Source organism: Etheostoma spectabile, chromosome 17 (genome assembly GCF_008692095.1).
Source record: "Etheostoma spectabile isolate EspeVRDwgs_2016 chromosome 17, UIUC_Espe_1.0, whole genome shotgun sequence".
NCBI classification, from domain to species: Eukaryota; Metazoa; Chordata; class Actinopteri; order Perciformes; family Percidae; genus Etheostoma; species Etheostoma spectabile.
In genome coordinates this window covers 988,095-1,015,109 of record NC_045749.1, presented here as the reverse complement: position 1 = coordinate 1,015,109, position 27,015 = coordinate 988,095, and the positions used below count along the sequence as shown (strand labels likewise).

At 41.4% G+C, this 27,015-nt stretch overlaps 1 protein-coding gene across 1 annotated transcript in view; it reads left to right on the top strand.

Annotated features, from left to right (window-relative positions):
* The window catches only part of atrnl1a (attractin-like 1a), a 287,103-nt gene extending 260,331 nt beyond the window's left edge, over positions 1-26,772 (top strand). The window contains 3 exon segments of the mRNA XM_032542162.1: positions 3,175-3,188; positions 3,190-3,287; positions 24,825-26,772. Coding sequence (XP_032398053.1) covers positions 3,175-3,188; positions 3,190-3,287; positions 24,825-24,946 — 234 coding nt within the window. The 3' untranslated portion in view covers positions 24,947-26,772.
* Positions 26,773-27,015: the final 243 nt, after the last annotated feature.

Genomic DNA, 27,015 nt, shown 5'->3' with positions numbered 1-27,015 from the left:
CCACCCCCCTCCATCCACGTAGTATTTTTGCGGATGAGGATATATTCAGTTGTCGTCCCCAATTCCAACTCTCCTGGTTATTTATGCACGTCACAATCAAAATGTGTGTTTTACAATAACAGGGAAAAACGCTGTGATTTTAGTGCCATCAAAACCACTGTTATTAATTTTGCACCATAATCATCCAACCCCAGTTATTCTCTCTATTCTATCAACGAAAACAATAACCTAACAGAACAATGACTTTTGTTTTGTCTGTGTATTATCTCAACAGGAGAAAGAGTGCTGGCTAATGAGGAAGTTCTAGTTACAGAGGCGTGGGTGTTGTGGTTGTGTGTGTGTGTGTGTGTGTGTGTGTGTGTGTGGTGTTTGGGTGTGTGTGTGTGTGTATGGTTAGTAGGAATTTATCATTCCCTGACGTCTTGAAAACACCACAACAACAGGGGAGCCTTTTCTCTTGCCTCTAATTAAGCTGTAAGCCTCCAGCACTTAAACCTAGCACCAGAGGGGATGTTACGTGTGTGTGTGTGTGTGTGTGGTGCGTGTGTGGTGTGTGCGTGCGTGCGTGCGTGCGTGGTCGTGTGTGTGTGTGTGTGTGGTGTGTGTGTGTGTCCTCTCTCTGTTTGTACCAAGGTGGTCCAAGTGCGCTGTTTTGTTAAGGTCATAAGTAATTTGACAGCAGCCCACTGTGTTGACAGGCTCTCAATTGCTGGTGGTACATGCCTGCTGGGTGCTTAACATACTGCTGTATTACATTTTTTTTTCATCAGTTTTAAAAGTTGGACAGTTGGGTTCAGTTCCAGAAACATTTTGATTATGTAGAATTTAAGGCCCCCCAGAATTCATTTTTGGACAGCCATGTGATGTGTGTGAGCTGCCATACATCCACAACATTTCACTTCTGTGTTTATACAGTAGTTTACAAACAGTGTGTCAATATCTTCCGTGTGTTTAAAAAACAACAAAAAATATTGAGAAACATAACACATGCAATCTAGTAGAAATAACATTTTATTGGGCATTGTGTGTGTGTGGGTATGCCCTGGTGACATCTGGGAACAGTTAGCAGCAGGGACACTGCTGTGTGATTTGTTGTCAAAAAGAAATTCCCTAAGTACGACTGTCATTGTAGGCTTCCAGTTGTCATGTGAATGACCGATTTGCCTCATCACTCAGAGTCAGAGCACGAGTCATGAAGAGGGAAATAATAATAAAGATAATAATAAAGAAAAAGGGAAAAAAAAAACCGTCAGGAGGATGGTTAACACTTATGTGTAAAACAAAGCAAGGGGAAAGAACCAATGTGTGGAGAGCTTTTTTTACGAGCCTACCATGTGGGCTGCACGATATGGCAAAATGTAATCACGATTATTTTGATCCATATTGAGATCACGATTAATTATCACAATTTCTATGATTTTAACCAAAATTATTTATAGGCACATAGGTATTTGTAATGCTTTCATCACATATGTGTACATTCTCTTAGTGAAGTGTATGTTGTACATACAACAGCTGCAACACATGTAAATGAAAATGGTCTAAAAGAATGTCTGGGATATATTAAAAAAAAAAGGTATCTCTGTGAAAGCTCCTTCACTTGTTTTCATCAATAACTGATTAAAAGAGCTAGAGAGAGAGGGGGAGTGCAATGGACTACTCACTGAGAGAAGGCTGACTCATTATGAATGGGTCCAGCAGCTCCGTCTCACACACTGTTACTCTACAAACTGAAGTTAGTTGCATCAATAACTTCTGTGTTTTCTGACGGACCTCCCCAACAGCAGAGTTCCCGGCGGAAACACTGGTACAAATAAAGGTTACCTGTCATGCTTAACAATATACAGCTGTGTTAATAACAATTAAAACTGTGGACAAATGTCAGAAGTGTGGACCGGGTGTTTACGTGTCGCCGCTCTGAGGTAGATTGGCTTTGCAAAAAAACACGCGTTCGATTACGCAAATTTGATCGTGGGAAGACAAATTGTGATTGTGATTACAATTGATTAATTGGGCAGCCCTGCTATTTCTCTCACCAAAAAAACATAATCAGACTCATTGTTAGTATTATCCAATCAGGGGAAGATTGAGTGCTTGTAATAGGAAGTTCTAGTACAGAGGCTGGTGTGTGTGTGTGTGTGTGTGGGTGTGGGTGTGTGTGTGTGTGTGTGTGTGTGTGTGTGTGTGTGTGTGGTGTGTTGTGTGTGTGTGGCTCACTTCCCACAGACCACAGTAAAACAAGGTCTGTCTCTGTGACCTGTGCGGGACAGAGTGGCAGAAGGGTAAAACCTCTGTTGTGTATCCAAAGTAAGGAAACCCTATCCCAGCCACTCAGTATCAATAGACAGACGGAAGACACAGTATATACAGTCAGATCCACAGGCCCTGTGCAGGATGCTTATATACATATAGGAGTGGTTCTTTCATTTAATTTGTAATTTAGGGTTGGCGGTGTATTGTGCAAATTTTTGGAAGTTCCATACTGTCCAATTTTTACCTTATTCATATGAACTTCATTATCCCATGCTGCCCTTAGCACAATTAACCGTTTAAAGTGTGTTGGATTTAATCCCTTTGCAAGAACGTAACTTGGCTCAGTACACATCGTTATCTAATCGATCTAAGTGTCTTATTGGTTGGATAATAAGGATATAAAAACCTGCATGATTAGAATGGATGGCTTATATCTAAATGTGTATTGGGCACTTAACTAGAGAGACAGATGATCTCCCTACCTGTCTATGTTAGCGCACAGCAGGTGAGTTCCATGGGCTGCCCGCCAGCCGCTTCCCCCGTGGGAGCTTCAATCATGGGGGAGGTGGCAGCAGGAGCCTGGGCGGGTGTGTTACATCGTTCAGACAGACGGCTAGCTGCTCTGTTAGCTTAATAGCATCATGGTGCACCTTCCAATACACACATAGAGTATAAAACTCACGTCACACCACATGTGCTAGCGGTGTCCGCATTGTTGTGACTGTTGTGTCTGAAAGGGTAAAAAAATCTTTATAATCATTCTGTGGTCCAAAAACTGCATAGAATATCTCATTTCTTTCTCATGATGTTTAATTCAATTTTGTATCTTTTACTTGTTCTGTCTAATGTGTTTATCCCGTGGGTGTGTGTGTGTGTGTGTGTGTGTTGTGTGTGTGTGTGTGTGCGTGTGCGCGTGGCCAGGCGGTGCCAAAGCCATAGCATGGAGCCATGTTGGGGGAGCAGAGCAGGTGTTCTGACGGTGCTGCTGTATCTGCCCAGAGTCCCATCTGGAATACCTCCGCCAGGACAGGCTGGTATGATTCACAAAAATACACAAAGACAATGTATAGAATCTGGTATTGCATCTCTTCTTTGTGTCATCTTTCTTTTTCCAGCGATTTGACAATTTTGGGGAATAATGAATGCAAGGTTACACAGTGATGCTAATTTAATCTAAAAAACTAATGGACATTGGCTTATTGGTTTAAAAATATCTGAGACTTCTGTGTAATGCCCTTCTTTTCATCAGCATAGTTTCGAACTTATTTGGTGCCATTCTTCCTACTTCTGCAGTATTGTGATGATTTGTTGAGAAGGGATTTCCCTAGATTGGATATTGTCATGTCAACAGTTTCTGTATGCTTGGCATTATTGTCCAGTAAGGTGGTGCAGAATTCATGCTTTTCCTTGGGGGGGGGGGGTCTGCCCGTTCATGCTTTGTGTTGCAGGTGATGATGACCAGCGCAGTATTTGCCCCTAGCAGACAGATTTATGTCCAACTGTCAGCTCTAATGTTCCTTTTTGTGATTGGGCTTAACAGACATCAACGCTCCTACGGGGATTTCTACATTTTCATTGATTGTCGTGTTGTTGTGAACTGTCAGCTGTCTCCGATCAATGAAATCTCCTTGTCATTGTAGTGCAAAACACACAGCCCACGCTGTTGTGATCCCTTTACAAGTTGCCAACTATGTCTAAAAAGACTCCAGATGTAGCGAGCGGTGCTTCAAGTGTGTCTCGCCAACACATTCCATATCCCATCGCATAGAATATGGACGCTTGGTCAGGTGCCTTTGTCGTGGTTATGACGGTAAGGTTTCCTTTAGTATCATATAACGTTGGGATATTGGGTCCCTTTGACGTGTTAGGTTAAGGAAAAGCCGTGGGGTGGGGTACAGTTCGCGGATTGTGGTATACGGGATGGGGGGGTTAAGGGGAGTCGGGGTGGATTTACGGGCTGTGACTGCAGGAATAGTGGATCGGTTAAAGATAAAATCGGCTTCCTTTACACGCGGAAATAAGGCGGTTAAGGACAACACGCTGGACCAAAAACCCCCTCTCCTGGGTGGAAGTCCTGGTTTGACCCATCCATCCACGCCAAGCTAAAGTAGAGAAAACAAGCAAAATGTGATGGCATCGAGGAGTCCTCAAAAATGACTTAATGTTTCCTGCTGCTCTCATCATTAGAACAGTGTGCAGCCACACAGCAGGCAGCATAATATTGTAAAGGATGCTTTAAAGGCCAAAGGGTTACATCATAATCCCTCAAGTCGTATTTAAGTCAGGGCTCACCAAAGACATTGCTCTTTAATCTTGTGAGTACAGTTTAATGCCTGACAAATTTGTGCAGGCTTGGTCCATGTTATCTGCTCTATGGTATAAGATAAGATAGACTTTTACAATCCACACTGGGGACATTCCTGTGCTACACAACTCAAAAATGTACACCCATCAGAAAAAAAAAACAACTATACAAATATACAGAAAGAATTACAAGAAATAGAAAAAAATGATGAATTCTTCAGATACACTCTGACATTAGGCACCTTTTAAAGAAGGTCTGATGCGGTTAGACTGCTGGTTTCCATCCAACACTTGCTGTTGGATCAATTGTTTCCCCTAAATGAGACATCCTGACTTTCCACGGTCTGAGCTCATGTTGCTGTACAGTATAGACGGACGACGTCGCGATATCCCCCGTGTTCCAGCGACCACCACTTGGCTGTAGAAATCACTGAAAACAGCAGAATTCCTACAGACCACCGAGGCCCGGAGCGCTATGCACCGCCAGCGTGAGGCCAATCGTCTCTCCTGCGAGCTCATCTTTCCGGTCAGTCTCCAAGACCTTCTTCTTTATATTTCTCCACTCCCGCAGCTTTTTGGGAGACTGTCCTCCAGTTTTTAGTTTGTAGTTTTGCTCTTTAGAATGTGTTTCGTATGTAACTGGAGCAGGTGTGAAAGCCTCTGTTGCTCCAGGCAGGAAGCAAAGCCATCGACACAGCGAGTACCTGGCAGAGGAGGAAACGACGCCGAGCTGACCAGAAAATGACGCACTTTGCAAGAAAGATATTTTTCTCAAGCTAGAAGGAGCTTTATTTGAAGCCAGTAAAATGTATCAGACCTCACTGTTATGTAGTCTAATTTATTTAACAAGGAGAGAAACCCATTGAGATTAAGAATCTCTTTTTCAAGGTAAATACAAATGAGGGAATGAGAAGGGTCAGTGTGTGTAGAGGAAGAGACAGAAAAATAAAAGTTTGCTCCACCAAGAGGTAATTATGATGATTAAAAAAATAGCCGACGGTTAATGGTAGCAGTGCACATTTAGCGGCACTGGAAGCCAGCAAATGGCTGAAAGTGCACCAACGTCGAATAGAATTACAAGAGTCTGAGTTTAAATTTGTATTTGCGATACTTTGCGGTTGCTTTGCAACTGGTGACTCCGGCCGCATGCACTTGTAAAAAGGGCAAGAAAGTGGAGATGTGAATGGTGAAGAACTTGGGCGATGAAGTGTTGTTAGAAGCCAATACGGGGTCTGCATTTGTGATTTTAGACCTTGTCAGATGGTTTAAAGTGCTCAAATTATGAAAAAAATCACTTTCAGGGAGTTGGTGGGTGCTTTATGGTCTTGGTGCTTCAACAACCTCCAACTTGGAATCTTTTCCAATTTGTGCAACCATGCGTGTTGATTAGACAGGTTCTGAATGTCCGTGACTACCCCTTCAGTTCTCCGGGTGAGCTGGGCAAATCGGCAGGGCCGTCTACGTCATCAAACAAACATTTGCATAGTGCTCGTAGTGCTAGCGTTGCACGCGCTCATAATATCTCCTGCACGACCTAGCTAGTTTATTTTTTATTTGATGATTTTACTTATATGCATTTTGAACTATTTTTTTTTTTTGTCAGTGTGGCGCGAGAGGGAGAAGAGAGCTGTTTGGGCCGCCCTCGGTTTGGAGGCGGGGACCCCCCCGGCCCCCCCGTAGGGTCTTGTGGCAGTAAAAAATGATGGTACAGATTCGGCGGGCCTTCACTGCTGTAGCTAAGAACAGAGAGCTCAAACCCAAGCGAGTGAAAGAGGAGCTGCAGCCAGCAGAGCTGGCTACGTGTGTCCACACCGAAGTATATACTACCCGGTGCCTCTCGTGAGAAAATGATCCCACATAAAATCTCCATTCTGGCACAACCTCAGGAACCAATTGGATGAACCTGAAAATGAGTGTGTGTGTGTGTGTGTGTGTGTGTGTGTGTGTGTGTGTCCTCTCTCTGTTTGTACCAAGGTGGTCCAAGTGCTGCTGTTGTGTTAAGTTCATAAGTACTTTGACAGCAGCCTACTGTGTTGACATGTCCTCTAATTGCTGTGTGTACATGCCTGCTGGGTGCTTAACATACTGCTGTATTACATTTTTTTTTCATCCAGTTTTAAAAAGTTGGACAGTTGGGTTCAGTCCCACAGAACATTCTTTGATTATGTAGAATTTAAGGCCCCCCAGTAATTCATTTTTGGACAGCCATGTGTGATGTGCTGTGAGCTGCCCATTACATCCACAACATTTCACTTCTGTGTTTATACAGTAGTTTACAAACATGTGTGTTCAATATTCTTCCGTGTGTTTAAAAACAACAAAAAATAATTAGAAAATAACCCAATGGCAATCTAGTAGAAATAACATTTTTATTTGGGCATTGTGTGTGTGTGGGTATGCCCTGGTGACATCTGGGAACAGTAGCAGCAGGGACACTGCTTGTGTGATTTGTCCTGTCAAAAAGAAATTCCCTAAGTACGACTGTCATTTGTAGGCTTCCAGTTGTCATGTGAACTGACCGATTTGCTCATCACTCAGAGTCAAGAGCACGAGTCATGAAGAGGGGAAATAATAATAAAGATAATAATAAAGAAAAAGGGAAAAAACCGTCAGGGAGATGGTTAACACTTATGTGTAAAACAAAGCAAGGAGGAAAGAACCAATGTGTGGAGAGCTTTTTTTTACGTAGCCTACCATGTAGGGCTGCACGATTATGGCCAAAATGATAATCACGATTATTTTGATCCATATTGAGATCACGATTAATTATCACAATTATCTATGATTTTAACCAAAATTATTTTTATAGTCACATAGGCTATTTGTAACTGCTTTCACATCCATATTGTGCTACATTCCTCTTATGTTGAAGTTGTATGTTGTATAGACATACAGCTGCAACACATGTAAATGAAAATGGTCTAAAATGAATAGTCTGGGATATATTTAAAAAAAAGATGTATCTCTGTGAAAGCTCCTTCACTTGTTTTCATCAATAACTGATTAAAAGAGCTAGAGAGAGAGGGGGAGTGCAATGGACGTACTCACTGAGAGAAGGCTGACTCATTATGAATGGGTCCAGCAGCTCCGTCTCACACACTGTTACTCTACAAACTGAAGTTAGTTGCATTCAATAACTTCTGTGTTTTTCTGACGTGACCTCCCCAACAGCAGAGTTCCCGGCGGAAACACTGGTACAAATAAAGGTTTACCTGTCATGCTTAACAATATACAGCTGTGTTAATAACAATTAAAACTGTGGACAAATGTCAGAAGTGTGGACCGGTGTTTACGTGTCGCCGCTCTGAGGTAGATTGGCTTTGCAAAAAAACTCAGCGTTCGATTACGCAAATTTGATCGTGGGAAGACAAAATTGTGATTGTGATTACAATTTGATTAATTGTGCAGCCCTGCTTATTCTCTCACCAAAAAAAACATAATCAGACTCATTGTTTAGTATTATCTCAATCAGGGGAAGATTGAGTGCTTGCTAATAGGAAGTTCTAGTTACAGAGGCTGTGGTTGTGTGTGTGTGTGTGTGTGTGTGTGTGTGTGTGTGTGTGTGTGTGTGTGTGTGGTGTGTGTGTGTGGTGTGTGTGTGTGTGTGGCCTCACTTCCCCACAGACCACAGTAATAAACAAGGTCTGTCTCTGTGACCTGTGCGGGACAGAGTGGCAGAAGGGTAAAACCTCCTTGTTGTGTATCCAAATGTAAGGAAACCCTATCCCAGCCACTCAGTATCAATAGACAGACAGTAAGACACAGTATATACAGTCAGATCCACAGGCCCTGTGCAGGATGCTTATTATACTATAGGAGTGGTTCTTTTCATTTAATTTGTAATTTAGGGTTGGCGTGTTATTGTGCAAATTTTTGGAAGTTCCATACTGTCCAATTTTTACCTTATTTCATATGAACTTCATTATCCCATGCTGCCCTTAGCACAATATAAACCTGTTTAAAGTGTGTTGGATTTTAATCCCTTTGCAAGAACGTAACTTTTGGCTCAGTACAATCGTTATCTAATCGATCTAAGTGTCTTATTTGGTTTGGATATAATAATGGATATAAAAACCTGCATGATTAGAATGGATGGCTTATATCTAAATGTGTATTTGGGCACTTAACTAGAGAGACAGATGATCTCCTACCTGTCTATGTTAGCTGCACAGCAGGTGGAGTTCCATGGGCTGCCCGCCAGCCTGCTTCCCCCAGCTGGGAGCTTCAATCATGGGGGAGGTGGCAGCAGGAGCCCTGGGCGGGTGTTACATCGTTCAGACAGACCGGCTAGCTGCTCTGTTAGCTTAATAGCATCATGGTGCACCTTCCAATACACACATAGAGTATAAAACTCACGTACACACACACACTGATGCTAGCGGTGTCCGCATCTGTTGTGACTGTTGTGTCTGAAAGGGTAAAAAAATCTTTATAATCATTCTGTGGTCCAAAAACTGGCATAGAATATCTCATTTTCTTTCTCATGATGTTTAATTCAATTTTGTATCTTTTTACTTATGTTCTGTCTAATGTGTTTATCCCGTGTGTGTGTGTGTGTGTGTGTGTGGGTGGGTGTGGGTGCGTCGTGGCGCTGTCGCAGCGCGGCGCGGGGGGGTGCCAAAGTTCAAGTAGCCATCGGAGCCAGCCATGTTGGGGGAGCAGAGCAGGTGTTCTGACGGTGCTGCTGTATCTGCCCAGAGTCCCATCTGGAATACCTCCGCCAGGACAGTCTGGTATGATTCACACAAATACACAAAGACAATGTATAGAATCTGGTATTGCATCTCTTCTTTTTGTTCATCTTTCTTTTTTCCAGCAGATTCTGACAATTTTGGGGAATAATGAATGCACAGGTTACACAGTGATGCTAATTTAATCTAAAAAACTAATGGACATTGGCTTATTGGTTAAAAATATCTGAGACTTCTGTGTAAATGCCCTTCTTTTCATCAGCATAGTTTCGAACTTATTTGGTGCCATTTCCTCTACTTCTGCAGTATTGTGTATGATTTGTTGAGAAGGGATTTCCTTCAGATTGGATATTGTCATGTCAACAGTTCTTGTATGCTTGGCATATATTGTCCAGTAAGGTGGTGCAGAATATCATGCTTTTCCTTGGGGGGGGGGGGGTCCTGCCCCGTTCATGCTTTGTGTTGCAGGTGCATGATGACCAGCTGCAGTATTTGCCACTAGCAGACAGTATTTATGTCCAACTGTCAGCTAATGTTCCTTTTTGTGATTGGGCTTAACAGACATCAACGCTCCTACTGGGGATTTCTACATTTTCATTTGATTGTCGCTGTTGTTGTGAACTGTCAGCTGTCTCCGATCAATGAAATCCTCCTTGTCATTGTAGTGCAAAAACACAGCCCACGCTGTTTGTGATCCCTTTACAAGTTGCCAACTATGTCTAAAAAGACTCCAGATGTAGCGAGCGGTGCTTCAAGTGTGTCTCGCCAACACATTCTCATTCCCATCGCATAGAATATGGACGCTTGGTCAGGTGCCTTTGTCGTGGTTATTGACGGTAAAGGTTTCCTTTAGTATCATATAACGTTGGGACTATTGGCGTCCCTTTTGACGCTGTTAGGTTAAGGAAAAGCTCGTGGGTGGGGTTACAGTTCCGCGACTTGTGGTAACGGGATGGGTGGGTTAAGGGAAATGTCGTGGGTGGATTTACGGTTCTGTGACCTGCAGGAATAGTGGATCGGTTAAAGATAAAATCGGCTTCCTTTACACGCGGAAATAACGGCCCGGTTAAGGACACACGCTGGACACAAACCCCCCTCTCCTGGGTGGAAGTCCTGTGTTTGACCCATCCATCCACGCCAAGCTAAAGTAGAGAAAACAAAGCAAAATGTGATGGCATCAGAGGAGTCCTCAAAAATGACTTAATGTTTCCTGCTGCTCTCATCATTAGAACAGTGTGCAGCCACACAGCAGGCAGCATAATATTGTAAAAGGATGCTTTAAAGGCCAAAGGTTACATCATCAATCCCTCTAAGTCGTATCTTAAGTCAGGGCTCACCAAAGACATTGCTCTTTTAATCTGTGAGTACCAGTTTAATGCCTGACAAATGCAGTGCTTTGGTCCATGTTATCTGCTCATGGTATAAGATAAGATAGACTTTTACAATCCCACACTGGGGACATTCCTGTGCTACAGCAACTCAAAAATGTACACACATCAGAAAAAACAACTATACAAAAAATATACAGAAAGAATTACAAGAAATAGAAAAAAATGAATGAATTCTTCAGATACACTCTTGACATATGGCACCTTTTAAAGAAGGTCTGATGCGGTTAGACCTGCCTGGTTTCCATCCAACACTTGCTGTTGGATCAATTGTTCCCCTAAATGAGACATCCTGACTTTCCACGGTCTGAGCTCATGTTGCTGCTACAGTATAGACGGACGTCATGCGATATCCCCCAGTCGTTCCAGCCGACCACCACTTGGCTGTAGAAATCACTGAAAAACAGCAGCACTTCCTCACAGACCTGACCGAGGCCCGGAGCGCTATGCACCGCCAGCGTGAGGCCAATCGTCTCTCCCTGCAGCTCATCTTCCCGGTCAGTCTCCAAGACCTTTCTCTCTTTATATTTTCCATCTCCCCTGCAGCTTTTTTGGGAGACTGTCCTCCAGTTTTTATGTTGGTAGTTTTGCTCTTTAGAATGTGTACTGTATGTAACTGGAGCAGGTGTGAAAAGCCTCTGTTGCTCCAGGCAGGAAGCAAAGCCATCGACACAGCGAGTACCTGGCAGAGGAAACGAGCCGAGCTGACAGAAAATGACGCACTTTGCAAGAAAGTATTTTTTTCTCAAGCTAGAAGGAGCTTTATTTGAAGCCAGTAAAATTGTATCAGCACTCACTGTATTGTAGTCTAATTTATTTAACAAGGAGAAACCCATTGAGATTAAGAATCTCTTTTTCAAGGGTAAATACAAATGAGGGAATGAGAAGTGTCAGTGTGTGAGAGAAAGAGACAGAAAATAAAAGTTTGCTCCACCAAGAGGTAATTATGATGATTAAAAAAAATAGCCTCGAGGTTAATGGTAGCAAGTGCATTAGCGGCAACTGGAAGACCAGCAAATGGCTGAAAGTGCCAACGTCGAACTAGATTACAAGAGTCTGAGTTTAAATTTGTATTTGGCGATTACTTTGCGGTTGCTTTGCAACTGTTGACTCTCGGCCGCATGCACTTGTAAAAAGGTCAGAAAGTGGAGATGTGAATAGTGAAGAACTTGGGCATGAAGTGTTGTTAGAAGCCAATCGGGGTCTGCATTTGTTGATTTTAGACTTTGTCAGATGGTTTAAAGTGCTCAAATTATGAAAAAATCACTTTTTCAGGGATTTGGGGTGTTATTTAGTGTCTCTGGTGCTTCCACACACATCCAAACTTGGAATCTTTTCCAATTTTGTACACCATGCTGTTTTGATATACGGTTTCTGAATGTCCTCTCCCTTCAGTCTCCGGGTGAGCTGGTCAAAATCGGCAGGGCCGTCTACGTCATCAACCAAAACATTTGCATAGCTGCTCGCTTAGCTGCTAGCGTTGCACGCGCTCATACTCTGCCACCGACTAGCTAGTATAGACCTAAGCCCTGCACATGTGCGAGTCCCAACAAAGATGGTACAGATGTGCGATGCCTCACTCTGTAGCTAAAACAGAGAGCTCAACCCACAGGGTGAAAAGAGGAGCTGCAGCAATGTGCTATGTGCAACAAATATATGGTGATTTCTGAAAATGATACCACATAAACCCATTCTGGCACAACCTCTAAACACAATTATGAACCTGAAAATGAGCATAAAATGGGAGCTTTAATGTGACATACACCAAGAAACAGGCCGAAAATTGTAGGCGTAACACACAAATAACAATACCTGAGGGTCTTAAACCTTTGAAAAGCATAAAAGCCCGAATCCGGCTCAAATCTGAGCCTTTAAGAAACTAACAGGATGAACCCAACTGGTTCTGGCAGAAATCCCAACATAAACGGAAAGAGACATCACGACCATTGGCAAAAGTCCAGCAGTGCAAATTGAGATTAAAAAACTGCAGATAAAACCAGTTTTAGGACATTAAAAGTGTGTAAAGACAGTGGACATGTATCAAAGTGAAAGCACTGGTGGTTTTCCCTTTACCACCTCCTACTACCCGATGTTTTGAACATTATATCGTCACAGCAACAGCAGACTAATTTTCAGGAAATTAGGGCCAATGGGAGACTTGTCAGTTCTTGTCAGGCTGCCCTCTGGGGGGAAGTCCAGGCTCCTCTGTTGTTTTTCCCATCAAATAAATGACATAGCTGTCACTGTTACCAGGGTTTGAAGGCTTGAGTGGATGATTTAAGTCTTCTTGCCTGTTTGTGTAGTGATCAGAGAGCCATGATCACAGATACAAACGCAAGCAATGACGAACATGCAAACACGCACATTAACCACACATGATACAACTTCAAAAACACCAAAGAGCCAATAAACCTCGCCCACCCATCATCCATCCCCAGTCTCTGCCCCCCCTTCTTCCTCCATCCTCCCACCCCTGCTCCCCAGAGAACACTCTGCATAGGGTCAGACAGCAGTCCTCCATTGATGTTAGCATGTATGAACGTAAAGTCACTGCAGGCTAGCTCCGCCCACCCTCAGTGGGAGACACTTCAAGAGGAATCCTCGATGAGCGAGCCTATTTTAGCACGCCTTCCCTCGCACTGTCTTCTCTTTCTTCCCTTTGTTTTTCTTCTTGTCCTCCTTTGCTCTGCTCCCCTGAGGTTTTGCCAATAACTGACCCTTTATATGTAAGAGGGAGAAAAAGATAAGACACCCATGTTGGTTTCAGAAGAGGCTGCAGCACCAGCCTTACAATTTCTCGAGCTGCCAGTTTTTCAACCCATTTTCCTCACTCTGTCTTGTTTGTTCTTTCTCTCTTTCTGTATCATTCCTAAAACTTTTTGCTTCAGAGTGTGGCATTGGGTATGTTCCAGTGATGAGTTTGTGCTTTAATTTAAACAATGATACTGGATCCTTCATAATGGCCACACTACAATTAGTCTGGATCAATGGAAGTACATTTCCAGGATAAAGACTGACATCCGCTGTCCGATGTCTGCCTTCTGTGTTGCTGTTTTCAAAATCCCTTTGTTACCGTCGAGCTAGCAAGCTACACGCTGAAAATGGCTTTTCATTTTGAAGAAAATTTGGATCATGCAACAGAGCAGGCCTGCTTTGTTATTTCGGGGTATGATTGTTGAGATTACAAATAAGATGCTAATACCATTACTCTTTAAACTCTAATTGCCTTGTTGACGACTGGCATCAAACCACCCAGGCATATTGTTTTCCATGTAAGCCCATTTGTCGCTAGCAGGAGTGAGATGTGTGTCTGTAGGTGTTGACAGGCTGCCTTGCTTCGTAAGAAGCCACTGTCTTACCTCTCAAATAAAGATGGTCCCATACCATTTTTTGCTTCCCGATATCGATTCTGATACCTGAACTTGCGTATTGGCCGATACCGAGTACTGATCCGAAACCAGCATGTCATGAATTTTGTTATGTTTTAACAACTGTGTACTACTATCCTTGTATGGATGTGATATGATTTCTACCGCCGTTGTCGGTCTGGCTCAGGTTAAACTCCCAAACAATAAACATTACAGAACTTTCTTTTATTATCCAGTTTGACAGTCGGTTATAACGGAAAAAGAACATAAATAAACTACTTTAATGTAGATTTTCTTTAGGTCTTCATTATGTGGTATCGGATCGGTGCATAAACTGCAGTACTTAGCCACATTTTAATTCATCTTTGGTGGCGGCACTGATGTGCCAGAGGTATGAGCGGTCTGGCTGAAGTAACACGGAAGTAACAGTGAACTGTGTGTTGAGTAGTCTATTATTATTATTATCATTATTATAGTAGTAGTATTAGACTATATTATGTTTACTGTGAGTTAGAATTTCAGTAAATAGAACTGCATTTGAATTTCTGTAAGTCGTTCTTTAGTAGCCCGTTCTTGTCTTTAGTCCTCTATGAGCTTACATTATTTGCACAAGTGCCTCGTTAGTACAGCTCGGTCCAGTCATACACTCCAGTACAACAGCGCCCCCTAGAGTCACATCATTTGACAGGTCACAGAATTTGGTGCAACACTGGCGTGTGTGTGTTTGTGTGATTAGCTACGGAGCGAGTACCGACTCTAGAGTAGTGAGAGAAAGAAAGTGTCTCTCCTGTGCTTTTTGACCACTGTGGGAAATCTGTAGCAGGAAAACTTGACTTCATGTTGTTTATGTAGAAGGAGAACCAGGAAATGTGTAGGCGGTAATGCAACGCTACCCAGCCACGGCCGAGCAACGTGCATCACAAAGGCATAAATTGGCCGACAAGAGCGACAAATGTGATGCTACACGACACGGACAGTTGGTCTTAAAGACATTTGTGCGTTGTCCAAGAGGCAACATCAGTTTGACTGACTGGGGCCAAGCTCAGGAGCCTTGAAACATAAAGTGAAGAGTGAAGGTTAAATGGAGCGCAGGATCGACTGGCAGATTGGTGAAGTAATGTGGGAGTTGCTGACTGTCACACTGAAGCGGGATCTGAGCCTGAAAGCTCACAATTTACCAATAAATCTATGTTCCATCCCTCACCTATGTCCATGAGCTTTTGGTAGTGATCAAAACAAAGAGAATGCAGATACAAGTGACTTAAATGACTTTCTGTTGCAGGGTGGCTGGGGGGTTAGGTAGGTTAGGGTAGACATCAGGAAGGAGGGAGAACCCCCGGTTTCTCATGTAGATAGGAGCCAGACAAGGCTGTAGGACATTTGAGCAAGATGACTCATGGATGCCTCTCTGTAGAGGTTTTGCAGGTACATCCAAATGGGAGCAGATCCCAGGGCAGAAGCAGACCATGCTGGAGGATTTGCATATCCCAACTGGCCTGGGATAAACTTTGAATCCCCCAGAAGGAGCTGGATTAAAATGGTAACTTTGACCAGGGCCTGGCTATTTGGCTGATGATGGATGGATGATATTAAATATGCAATGTCATGGCATAAACATGATTAACCATCACAAAATCAAGGCATGAAATTGACATGTCATTGTTTAAATGCCCTCGCACCAGTCACTTCTTTCTTGGATGAAAAAGAAGTGTGTCCATGCATTGATACAATGGCTTATTTTTTCAATTTCTTTTTGACATTTATAAAAGCAAAAATATTCTTTCAAATGTAAGTTGGGCTATTGCGCCACATGGCACAGTGCTCCTGTAACAACACTTCAGATATAAAAAGACATCCAATCAACAGTTACATTATCTTCCAAGACAGTACCTTTTCTCTGATGCATGGACACTGTTATCACATTACAGTTTTGGAACATTGGAAATAGCATAGATGTTTGTTTTTGGATATGAAACTCTGCACTGCTCGCTCTGTCTCTCTCCCCAGACTAGTCTGTGTGATGAGATTACAAGCTGCAGAAGTAGAGGGGGTCTCTGAGCTCTTGTATGGCTTTTTCTAGAGACGGAAACACACTCGCATAACACCCAGATTGCTGTGTTTATTGCCAAACCAAATCATCTGATAAAACGATCATTCATGCACGATTCCTGGCCCAATAACCCAACCATTAATCCAGGAAATGACAGCGAGTAGAGGCAACTCGCTGCTGTTAGAGTGGCTGACAGCTGTCGTCAGCCAAATTGCAGGGGACGACTCACACATGGTGTCTGCCTTCGAGAGCGACTGGCGCAGGAGAGGAACGGCTTGACCGCTGAGTGACTGTTTGACTGATTCAAAGTTACAGCGGCCCGACATGATGGACCAAGCAGGAGAAAAAGACTGACAGCTAGGACTGGTGAAATAGAGGGAAAGAATGGGAAAAAAGGCGCGGGGGGAGAGTGGGGGAATTGAGATCTTATTTTTGGCTCCAGTCACCAGTCTTCCATCTCAATAGCTTGTTTCATGTCATCTTTCTCCTGTCACTTTTACCTCTTTAAGCTGTGCCTTCTACGGCCGCAGTGTTTTTATTTCTGTAAAGTTTCAGATGAAATGGGACTCCATCAGTGGTTAATGGATTTACCGGGCTGCACATAGTCTTCATTTGCTGCAGTGGAGTTGTAGTAGAAGGAGAGAAAGAGAAAGACAGTGGGTTACATTTCCTTCTCAGCCTCCCTCTCTCTCTCCCTCTCTCTCTCTCTCTCTCTCTCTCTCTCTCTCTCTCTCTCTCTCTCGAGCTCAAGCTTAGATAGTGGGTCAATAGAGAGGCGCAGCAGTATTCACAGCCGCCTCTTTTCTGCGCTAATCTGCCAATTCAGCAGCAGAGATAGAGCCGGGAATCTCTGAGAGAGATAGAAAGAAAGAGAGGGAGGTAAAAAGAGAGGAAAGAGGAAAGAAAATACAGGTACTGTAAGATGTTGAAAGCCTTTGTAAGTAAAAATAGAAAGAGCAGCGTGTGAGATAAAAGAGGTATTAAAAGGCTGAGAGGTTCGATTTGAGAGATTGGTCTTAAGTTCTGAAAAATACTTGGTAGTGGAAACAGGTAGGAAGATGAAGAAGGAGAAAAGTGATTAAAAGAGTTGTTAATTAAGTGCGGTTGTAAGAGTGGTGAGAGTCCATGTCGACGCCCCCTCACCCATAAATCCCAGATTTACATATTGCTGCACCGAATCTGAGATAAGTCCTTGTGGTTATGGTTTGATAAATCCACTCCTGGTTTCCTCTGCATCAACTGAAAAGTAAGAAGAAGATATAATCCCCCCGAATCTCTTCCTTTCCTTTACAGCTTTACTTCTTCTATCTGTTCTATCCCTTCACAATCTGTATATGTCTCTCAGTTTCCTTATTATTCCATTCAATTGCTGTGCCATTTGTAGGCATCTTGATATGAAATGTTCAGCATCTACCTTAGTGTGAACTGTCTGATCTTAAACCAGGGAGGTCAGTAGCAGTCATAAGTATCCTGTAGCATGACTGTTCTCTCTACAGAAGAGGACGCAGAAGCAGGTACCACAACATTTTTTTAAAATCTTTTTTCGAAATGCGGGGGTTTCCACCTCGATGTGCACACAGTGACCATGTGCGTAAAAAACGTTGCGTGGAAATGCCTCTCCAAAACATAGCTTCTGTGTTCTGTTTTTCAGGTTTGGCTTTGTTGCTTTCTGTGTTGCTTTCATATTCTTTCTACATCCCTCCTTTATCCCTCTCTCTCTCTCTCTCTCTCTCTCTCTTTCAGTCCTGACAAAGCATATTCAGCCTTTTGCTGTATCATTCTCATTTTGGCCCTCTTCCTAAAGGGTCGGAAAAGCCCTGGACAGAAAATTGACTTTGGTCATTTTCATTAAAAACATAGAGGACACTACTATATAATAAAAATCTAATATGAGAAACACTTGGCTTAATGGATCATCACTGCTGGCATATTTTGCTCTGTTCTAATCAAATTGCTTAATGAACGAAGACAACATCCATGTCTTTGCTGCTTAATAAGTTGCTCAGTTAATGAGGAAAGAAGTTCAGAGATATTGTTAAATCAATCATCATCAATCAATCAATCAATCAATCATTTAATTATTTATATAGCGCTTTACAGCAACCAGCAGGTATCCAGAGTGATTTACATCAAGGACCAGGACTTAAACATAACATACCATACAATGAAAAGAATAAAAGTAAAATCAGAAAAGGCAGGAGGGAGAAAAGGAAAAATGTTACAGTGCTACTATGCTAGTAAAAGCCATTCTAAATGTATAAGTTTTGAGTTTAGATTTAAAAAGAACTACGTATGTAAAAGTTTGAATGTCAGGGAGTAACTTGTTCAAAAGTCTCAGGGCAGCAGCTGCAAAAGCACGATCACCCCACAGGCAAAAAACCCCCGCTGATTAAAACCTTAAAATTGATTCTACAACACACCAGGAGCCAATGGAGAGTGTTTTCGGGATTGTTGGGGGCAAAAAATCCTTGATTATGCGTCACGTTTACTTAAAAAATTAGATGGAATATGTGGGATTTTTATCCAATTTTATGAGATGAAAATCATCAATCAATTATGAAATCATGCATGCCCCGCATTATTTTGCGTGGAAATCTGCAATTTATGCGGCGAAAGTGCAGTGTATTTGAAAAAATGCGGCCCCCGCATAAATATGCGGACTTAGGCTGATTATGCATTGAATTATGCGATCACATAATCACATCTTTCTTGGGGGACTGATATTTATATTAGACTGGTGTCTGTGTACAGTTGATCAACCCCCTGTGTCTTGTCAGTGTGAGACACTCTTTTATGTTTTATGAGTACTTCTGACTCAAACTGTGACTACTGGCCTGGAAGCATTGCTGTAGCACCGCTGTCCTTTTCTTCCTCTCTCTGTGTGACCTCCTCCCACATGCTCCTCTCTCTGTCCCACTGTCTCCCTCTGGGTGTCCGACTGGACAGCTGTTTGACAGGAATCGGAAGGCAGCGCTTGGAAATTCAGCTCCATTGACCCGGAATGGATCAGCGATACTTTGATCCTCTCTTGTGTTTGAAAGCATGCACCCCACTGGGATGCACTCTCCTTTCAACCCCTACTCCTTCATCCGTCTGCTCGTTGACTTTTAGTCAAATATTCACTGGTATTTACTCTCAGGCAGCTCATGTATTTATAATGTGAGCATGAAGCTGTGATCATATCCAGCCACTGTCCTTACCTTGATTGTTGTTTTGCTGTTCATCCTTTTGCTGTGGAGTTGTTTTGTTTATTTTCAAAAATGAGATATGTGCCATTAAAAACAAAGCTGTTGTTAAAGGTGCTGTTAAAATGAGTTTTAAACATGTACGCTGAAGTTATACAACATATGTTCTGTATGACAAACTGGATCAGGTAATAAAAAAACAGGCAAGGCAAAGTCAGGACCCTGATGAGGACCGCTGTAATGTAGATGCGACTTGATTGAAGAAAATATATATATATATATATATATACATACAACTTTTAAACTTTTTTTTATCTAAACTACAGTATATAGCATCTGCCTCAACTTTTTGGTGACATCCTTCTGCCTTTTCGTTCTCTTGTTTGCTCAGATACCGTGTATTTTAGAGACATTTATACATGAATTTCAGGCCATTTGGAGATATTTTTCCCTTGCATTATTCAAACAAGCACAAAGAAAGGCTCTCCCAAACACTGCCATGTAAAATAAATGAAAGGCATCCTGGTTAGTCAGGATCAAACCTGAATTTCACATGCGTACATCAAAGCAGTCATGTGTCATGTTTGTTGGCCTTTTAAAACCTGAACTCTATGAAATCATAAATATGTGAATATCAATGTGTTACTATTTGACTGACTTTGATTTTTCTTTGCTTCACGGAACAGACGCTGCTCTGGTAATTTCTGTTTACTATTATTCTGGATCCTAAGCAGGCTACCATCCCTGGTGCCTTCATTGAGGGCGAATACAGAGTCAGAAGCCAAGCTTTGATGTTTGGGAGTGGAGGGGCCTGGCTGGGGGGTTCGTCTCCGGGTTAGCGAGCCGGCTCCTCCCAACACACGTTTCCTGCTGCAGTCCCAGTTTTGCACATCAGACCTGTGTCGGTATGTGTTCCTGGGGACTGTTGTCTCTTGCTAATGACACCATTAGTCTATCAGGAGGAGGGGGGGGGGTGTAAGGGGGTGCTAATGATGTGTCAACTCACCTGACAAAACAATCATATTAACGTGCCCGGTCGCCACGGCAGCAAATGAGCACTTGCACTCACCTGTAGCATAATTTGATTACTTTTGACCAATTTCATTTTGAAAATGGAGATGTGTGTGTGTGTGTGTGTGTGTGTGTGTGTGTGTGTGTGTGTGTGTGTGTGTGTGTGTGTGTGTGTGTGTGTGTGTGTGTGTGTGTGTGTGTGTGTGTGTGTGTGTGTGTGTTCACCCGGAAACATCAACGCAATTAAGATGGCAATTTGTCAAAAGTGAAAGCTGTTTTGATGGAAGAACATTCGGATGTCACATTAGAAATGAATTAGTATCTTTCTTTACTTTCACTTTCCCAGTCTCTGTGCTCTCTCTTTCATTAGAACTGGTTGTGGTATGAGAGCCGGTGTTTTATAGCTGGCAGAGCGGTGTGTGTGTGTGTGTGTGTGGAGTCATGCTGGCTGGCATTCAGACAGATGGACTCCTAGTTTGACGTCTTGTGGAGGTGATTTTTTTGATGTGAAATAACTGATGGCATTGCTGTTGCATTTGTCTTGTTGTTAAATAATGTCTGACATGTTGTTTCCTTTCCCTGATCCATTCCATGTCTTTTCCACTTTCTTTTCTTTATGTGAAATGTCAATCATTTCCAACTGAGAGGGTTTTCATCACATGATTAACAAGATGTTTGAAGCTTTTTAATCACACATCCGAAACATCAGTACATCTTTTTCTCTGACCACTAAGAAAACAAGTAACACCGTTTGTTTTTAGTCTATGCCATGTTTAGTTTCAATAGCTTAATTTAACTTTGTACCATTTCGGTTTTGTAGTCTGTAATACATAACATATTGTGAAAATATATAAAGAAAATAACACAATAGCAATGTCACACATCAAATATTTACCTCAAAAGATTATGGATTCTGTACTGTATATTCAAAGACAAACACATAATAGTATCTTATGTTTTCATTGTCTTATAACACAATAAAAATCAAATCCACCAATTGATTAAATGAAGGATCAGCTGATGTGCTGCGTGAAATGTTGCATAGTGACATTATTTTTTAAACAAATCTAGTTTCAGCTGAACTTATGTTCCATCCATTTTCTACAATGCACATTGAAAAATGTCAAATGTATTTCATTACTTTGTGGTAATGTCTGAAGTTCTACCATGGACTCTGTAACTTGGTTACCTTGGTTACCTTGTTTCAAGCCATTCTAGCGTGGTATAGAAAGCCTGCAGGAAGACTCAGCTCCATTTGTGCCAGTTCTCATTCAGATTCAACGAGCTAAGCAGCTTGACTCTTGACTCTCTCTAACAGCGATCCAATGAGAGCCTGGCTATCAGCGTCTTTCACCCAACGCAACTGGGCGAGCTCATGAATATTAATGAGCTCAGGCAACATGACATCAGACTGACCAGCTGTTGTAATTGGTTTGATTTCTCCTCTTATTATGATTATTATTATTTCTTTTCAGTGGCTAGAGCTGACAGAGCAGGTAGCAGTTCATTTTTACATTCACCACATAACACACACACATATGGACCTGACATATTTCATAAAATGCAAATAGAAACGTTTTGTGTGGCAAGGCACCTTTCAGATTTAGAATGGAGACATGAGAGCGTTGTTTCACCAATTGCAGGACTGCAATGACCAAATATATTAAATATAAAACAATTTGTTGATTAATTTTCTCCATTGTTGTTGATGTTATAAGATATAATATGCTATCACAATTTCCTAAAGCTGGAATTGACACATTCAAATGTCATGTTTAGTCCAACAAACAGTCCAAAATGAAAAGATAATGAGTTTACTGTCATGTAAGAAAGGTCTGCTCTAACTTTATCTTTTTAGACTTAAAGAAGTAAGACTTAAAGAGACAGGAGCAGGGCTTTAGACATTATAGTTACTGGGACCAGGGGTTCCAAACCAACTTTCTAGGAAAGAAAATACTAAGAACATGCCGTGCTGTGCTCAATGGCACAGCATTGAAGTGGCATGGAAGTAAAATTGGCAAAGTCACAAACTTGAATAGAGGTGCGTTTACTCCTACAATAGGGCTGAGTTATATGAGGGAAATCGGCGATAACGTTGAAATGGCGATAATATTACTTGCGCCAGATAAACAGATATTAAAGTTTACTTAGTTCTGCTGCTTTCAGTTTTCTCCTAAAATACAACACCTTGCTTGTTGAATTAAAATAAATGATAGAAATCATTTCCAACATACTTTTATTGCTCAAATTAAACATTGTATTGAATGTAAAAGGCAACAATAAGAACCGACGGAGAGTTACATTAGAAAGATTAGTATTCTTCTGATATTTTCTTTTAACTTACACAAAAAAGCTGTTTTTCGTGGTATGTCACAGCCTGTCACAATGTGTGTATTGCGCCAGCTGATGCGATAACAATAAAATAATATGGTGCAGCCCTATCCTAAAATGTACAGAAGACCTGCGAACATGCCATTTGGACTAAACCACGATTTACCATTGCAACAAAAACTCAAATTAAAGTATTGGGTATGGCAGACAACACAAACCAAAGTGCCAAGGTGAAATAAACAATCATAATGAACCAAGTTCCAACAGACCAGGTGTCGCTAGCAAATCACAGAGCCTGTAACTGTTGGCTGCTGAATCGGTCTGTTTGGTCTTGCTGTGTCAAAACTTTGCAAAAATATGTATGTACACAGGTGTATGCACAACAATATTTACACTGTTAGACACATAAACCTGCAGAGTCACGTACACGCACAGGCACACACTGAGCAACTGTGTAATCGGCTTTCCCCTTTCCACCCACTGAAAACAGATTCCCAAGAATCACTTGAGTGTGAAATGCTGGAAACATCCTGCATCCAAATCATATCAAGAGCGCAGCAGATTCTCTCCACTGTTTGCCTGCTTTGTTTATTTGGCTCTTGCATCCCAGCAGATTGAGCTCTTGTCGTAATGACCATGCATTGTCAAGCCCACGTTTGTCGGGCGGGAAAGACAGGACTAGCTGCACTCGCAAGAGCTGCCATGACTCTAAATCCACATTAACAACAGCAGCTACTGCCAAGGTAACAATACTGCGAGGCATCTGATGCCTTGGTGCATCCAGCCTGCTCTCTGTAAGCTCTGCTGGGGAGAGCAATTCAAGCATCAGATGCAGAAGTTGTTTTGAGAGTTATGACATCCTGCTGGATGGTGAGAGGAAGAAAAGGATGGTGTGAGGTACGCTTCAGTGACTTCAGCGTCGGCCCCTTTGTTTTTTGAGAGATGTTGATAAAAACAGTTTTTGGACGTTGTGATGAGGGAGCTCCTGGTAGGACGATGTGGCGAGGCTTTTAGCTTTGTTTTCCCCACAACAATTCTGTTTTTTCATGTGGTTATCATTCGCTTTCATTTAAATACAGTTTCAGTTAAACCTTTTTGCTTTCTTCTAGTCTTTTCTTTTCTGTGGCCTCAAATTGCTCAATTATAATTTAAAACACATTTTATCTGAATACATAAAATATACTTCACTTGACACTTGACTGATAATTTATGGTAAATGTCTTTTTATAGACAAAGGTTTATTGTTATTATTTTTTTTTTATTGTTATCTGTATACTGTATTTTTCTTTTTCTCTCTACACTGTATTCTTCTTGCTGAAAACTGCTGCTGTAAATTTCAAATTCCTTGCGGGAGTCATCCCAAAAGGATTAATAAAGAGAAGTCTCTAAGTCTAAAAATACAATTTATTGTCACTTTCCAAACTTACAACTATATATATTTTATTAACAATTTCTTTTAACTTTTTAATATGAGAAGAAAGAAATGTGACAAAAATGAGATATGACTACAAATAATCTTGCAATTGTAACCAAAACAGACATTATATATATTATACCTTTAACAATATTTCTAATAATATTTCATATTTAGCTTTTAGATTCAGTGCTCTTTATATTTTCAAATCTCCAATGATTTATATACATATGAAGTATTATACATGTATGCATATCATAGCTGGTTTTGTCCAATGAAGCAGATCCCCTTATTAAATATTGCAAAACAAATTCTTAAAATCAGTTGTGTCTTCAGAGTTTGTACATACAGAACAAGAGGGGACCCACAACAGAACCTTGTGGAACTCCACGTTTTTCCTTTGTAGTGGAGAGAAGAACTTCAAAAAACTGACAGATGGTGGCCGTGTTGGCTCAGTGAACAGAGCAGGAGCACATAATCTGAGATGTTTATGCTTCGATGCAGAGGTCCAAGGTTCAAATCCAACCTGTGACAATTTCTTGTACATCTTCCCCTTCTCTCTCCCCATTCTCCCCTAGCCGTCCTATCAAAATAAAGGCAGAATGCCCAACAAAAATGATCTTTAAAAAGTGTTGTCAGACAGGAAATCAGTTTGTGTATTTGACAAAATGACGGGCAGTAGGTGGTCATCGGCCATAGTCAACCACGGCCTCACCTCAAAGGCCACCTACAATAAAATGAAAAAGCTTTGCAGTGCTTTAATTGAAATTACATATGAAACAATGTGTTAAATCTCTCTCTTCACTCATCTTTCTCTCTGGGTTTCTAGGTATTGCTATAGCCAGTGCTCTGGTCGACACATCACAACAGCGGGTAATGGACTTCAAAGAAAGAGGCCTTGGTCTGAAGCACCGCAAACACACCGTGCTCCATCAAGGGACCTGTGTATGAACTGAATTCCCTCAACGAGGTAACAAGATAGCCATCGTGCCCCCAGGGAATTTCACTGAAGATATTCTCATGGACTTTAGAACATTTTTTACGAAATTGGGTCCTTTGGATGGTCTTTGATAGTGGCTTGGAAATCCACCATCTCATCAACAGGCACCAAAACTGGGAAAAATGGCACTCATGGTCCCTTTTTCCCCACATCAAACAGAAAACTTCTTCCTCAACGTGCTCTTCTCGTCCCTTGTGTGTATATGTTGGTCCTGATGGGCCGAGAAAACAAGAATTGGAAACCTGCAGATTGACAGAGAAAATGTGTTTTTTCCACCACAGCTTTGGTTAGACATTAACTATGAATACTGGCAGACTTTTCCACTTCTGTGCGGCACTGCATCTCTAGGGCTTTACTTTTCTGTCATGCAGTCTGGCATATTGACAGAAGAAAAAAACACTTGTTTTACACCATTAAACCAGAGCTTTGAGCTTCTGTGAAAGATATTGAGCTGAAATTAACTGAGCTGAAATAAAGTCCTCCTGACTTAAAATCCCACTCGGACTCCGGAGAGACGCTGGAAAGAACAACATGGACCTAACGAGATCAATGCAAAAGACCGTTGCGGGCGGTGTTGTGTGACAAGGGTTTGCTTGAGGAGAAAGTCTCCTCTGGGAATTTTAAAGACTACTACTGTTGAGATGTTGAAGAATGAAGATCATTGGATGTAACTGTTGCGATTTATACTTTATGAAATACTTGTAATTCTTGTTTTTCCCTGCACCAACATTTGCAGTTCTGCATTTTGATATCTGCTTAGGTCCTCGGTCATGGAAACAGGTCTGTTATCTGTAGATGTGGGCCTTAAACAGATCTGTATATGCACTATAAGTGAAATGCTTTACCAGTACATTAGGACCCGCTGTGGGATAATATTATGCAACTGATCATCCAAACGTAATGTTTATTCTGGGCTGCAATGTAACATCAAGGTCAGTATCATCAAACACATACTACTGATGGTAATTATATGCCTATTAATTCAGTTATAACTGTGAAGATACATCTTTTCTCATGACCTCCAGTAAATTCCATGCCTGTTTACTTGTGATACTAACTTTTATGTAACATATCTCCTTCTGTAATATTTATTAATTATGCAAATTTGTTAAAAGAAAACAATTTTACAAATGCACTAAGGATTTAAAAAAAAAAAAAAACTAAATAGATTTTACAAAGCAATTCTGTCCAGTATTCCTTTTTTTGCTTGTACCTTCAGTTTCTTTTCATTTCCAAATATATATTTTACGCAGCAAGTTTTGAGTAATGGCAAAACGTTTTTCCCTTCACCAATCGTGTTAAAACCATCATCAAATATTGTAAAGTCACTTTTATTAACTGCACACACACAGAAGAGGAACATTACCATTCAAATGTTTGGAATCTCCTGCTGTAACAGCTTGATTGGGTCCAGTCAGATGTCTGAGAGGAATACTCTATATGTTTTAATGATCTTTCATGCTTTTAGGTTGTAAAAAGTCCTCTTTCTTGAATAAGAATAGAAAAAAAAATCAGCCGTCATTGGTAAAAGACCTGGAAGCTTAGCATCAAAATGTGTGTACACTAAAATATAAAATAGGTTCCTGTTTTAGTGTCAAGTGCACAATAATGCTGCCTACAACAATCTGGACTTACACAGCAACTTGTTGCTTTAGCAAAGCTCGTCTTCAAACTTCACACTAGAAACAATGTTAGTCTGGGGTTAGCACTGTTGGAATATCAGCTGAACATGTTACTGCCAAATCACTGTTCACTTACGCTTTTCTGGACTGGAAAAGCAAATTCAAAACCCAGGTTCCAACAGCGTTCTCCCCTGCCGGGCAACACTGTGGAGACACCGACTAAATTGACATTTTAATTATTTCATTCTTCCTTTGCAGCCAAATCTTTTTCAAATGTAAATCATCTGGTGTCTAATTATACTGTTGCTGTTTTTTTTATCTCTGTTAAAAAAGTTATTATTGAAGAAAAGAATATAAAACATCAATATAACAGCTGATTCCAAACCATTGAACAGTAC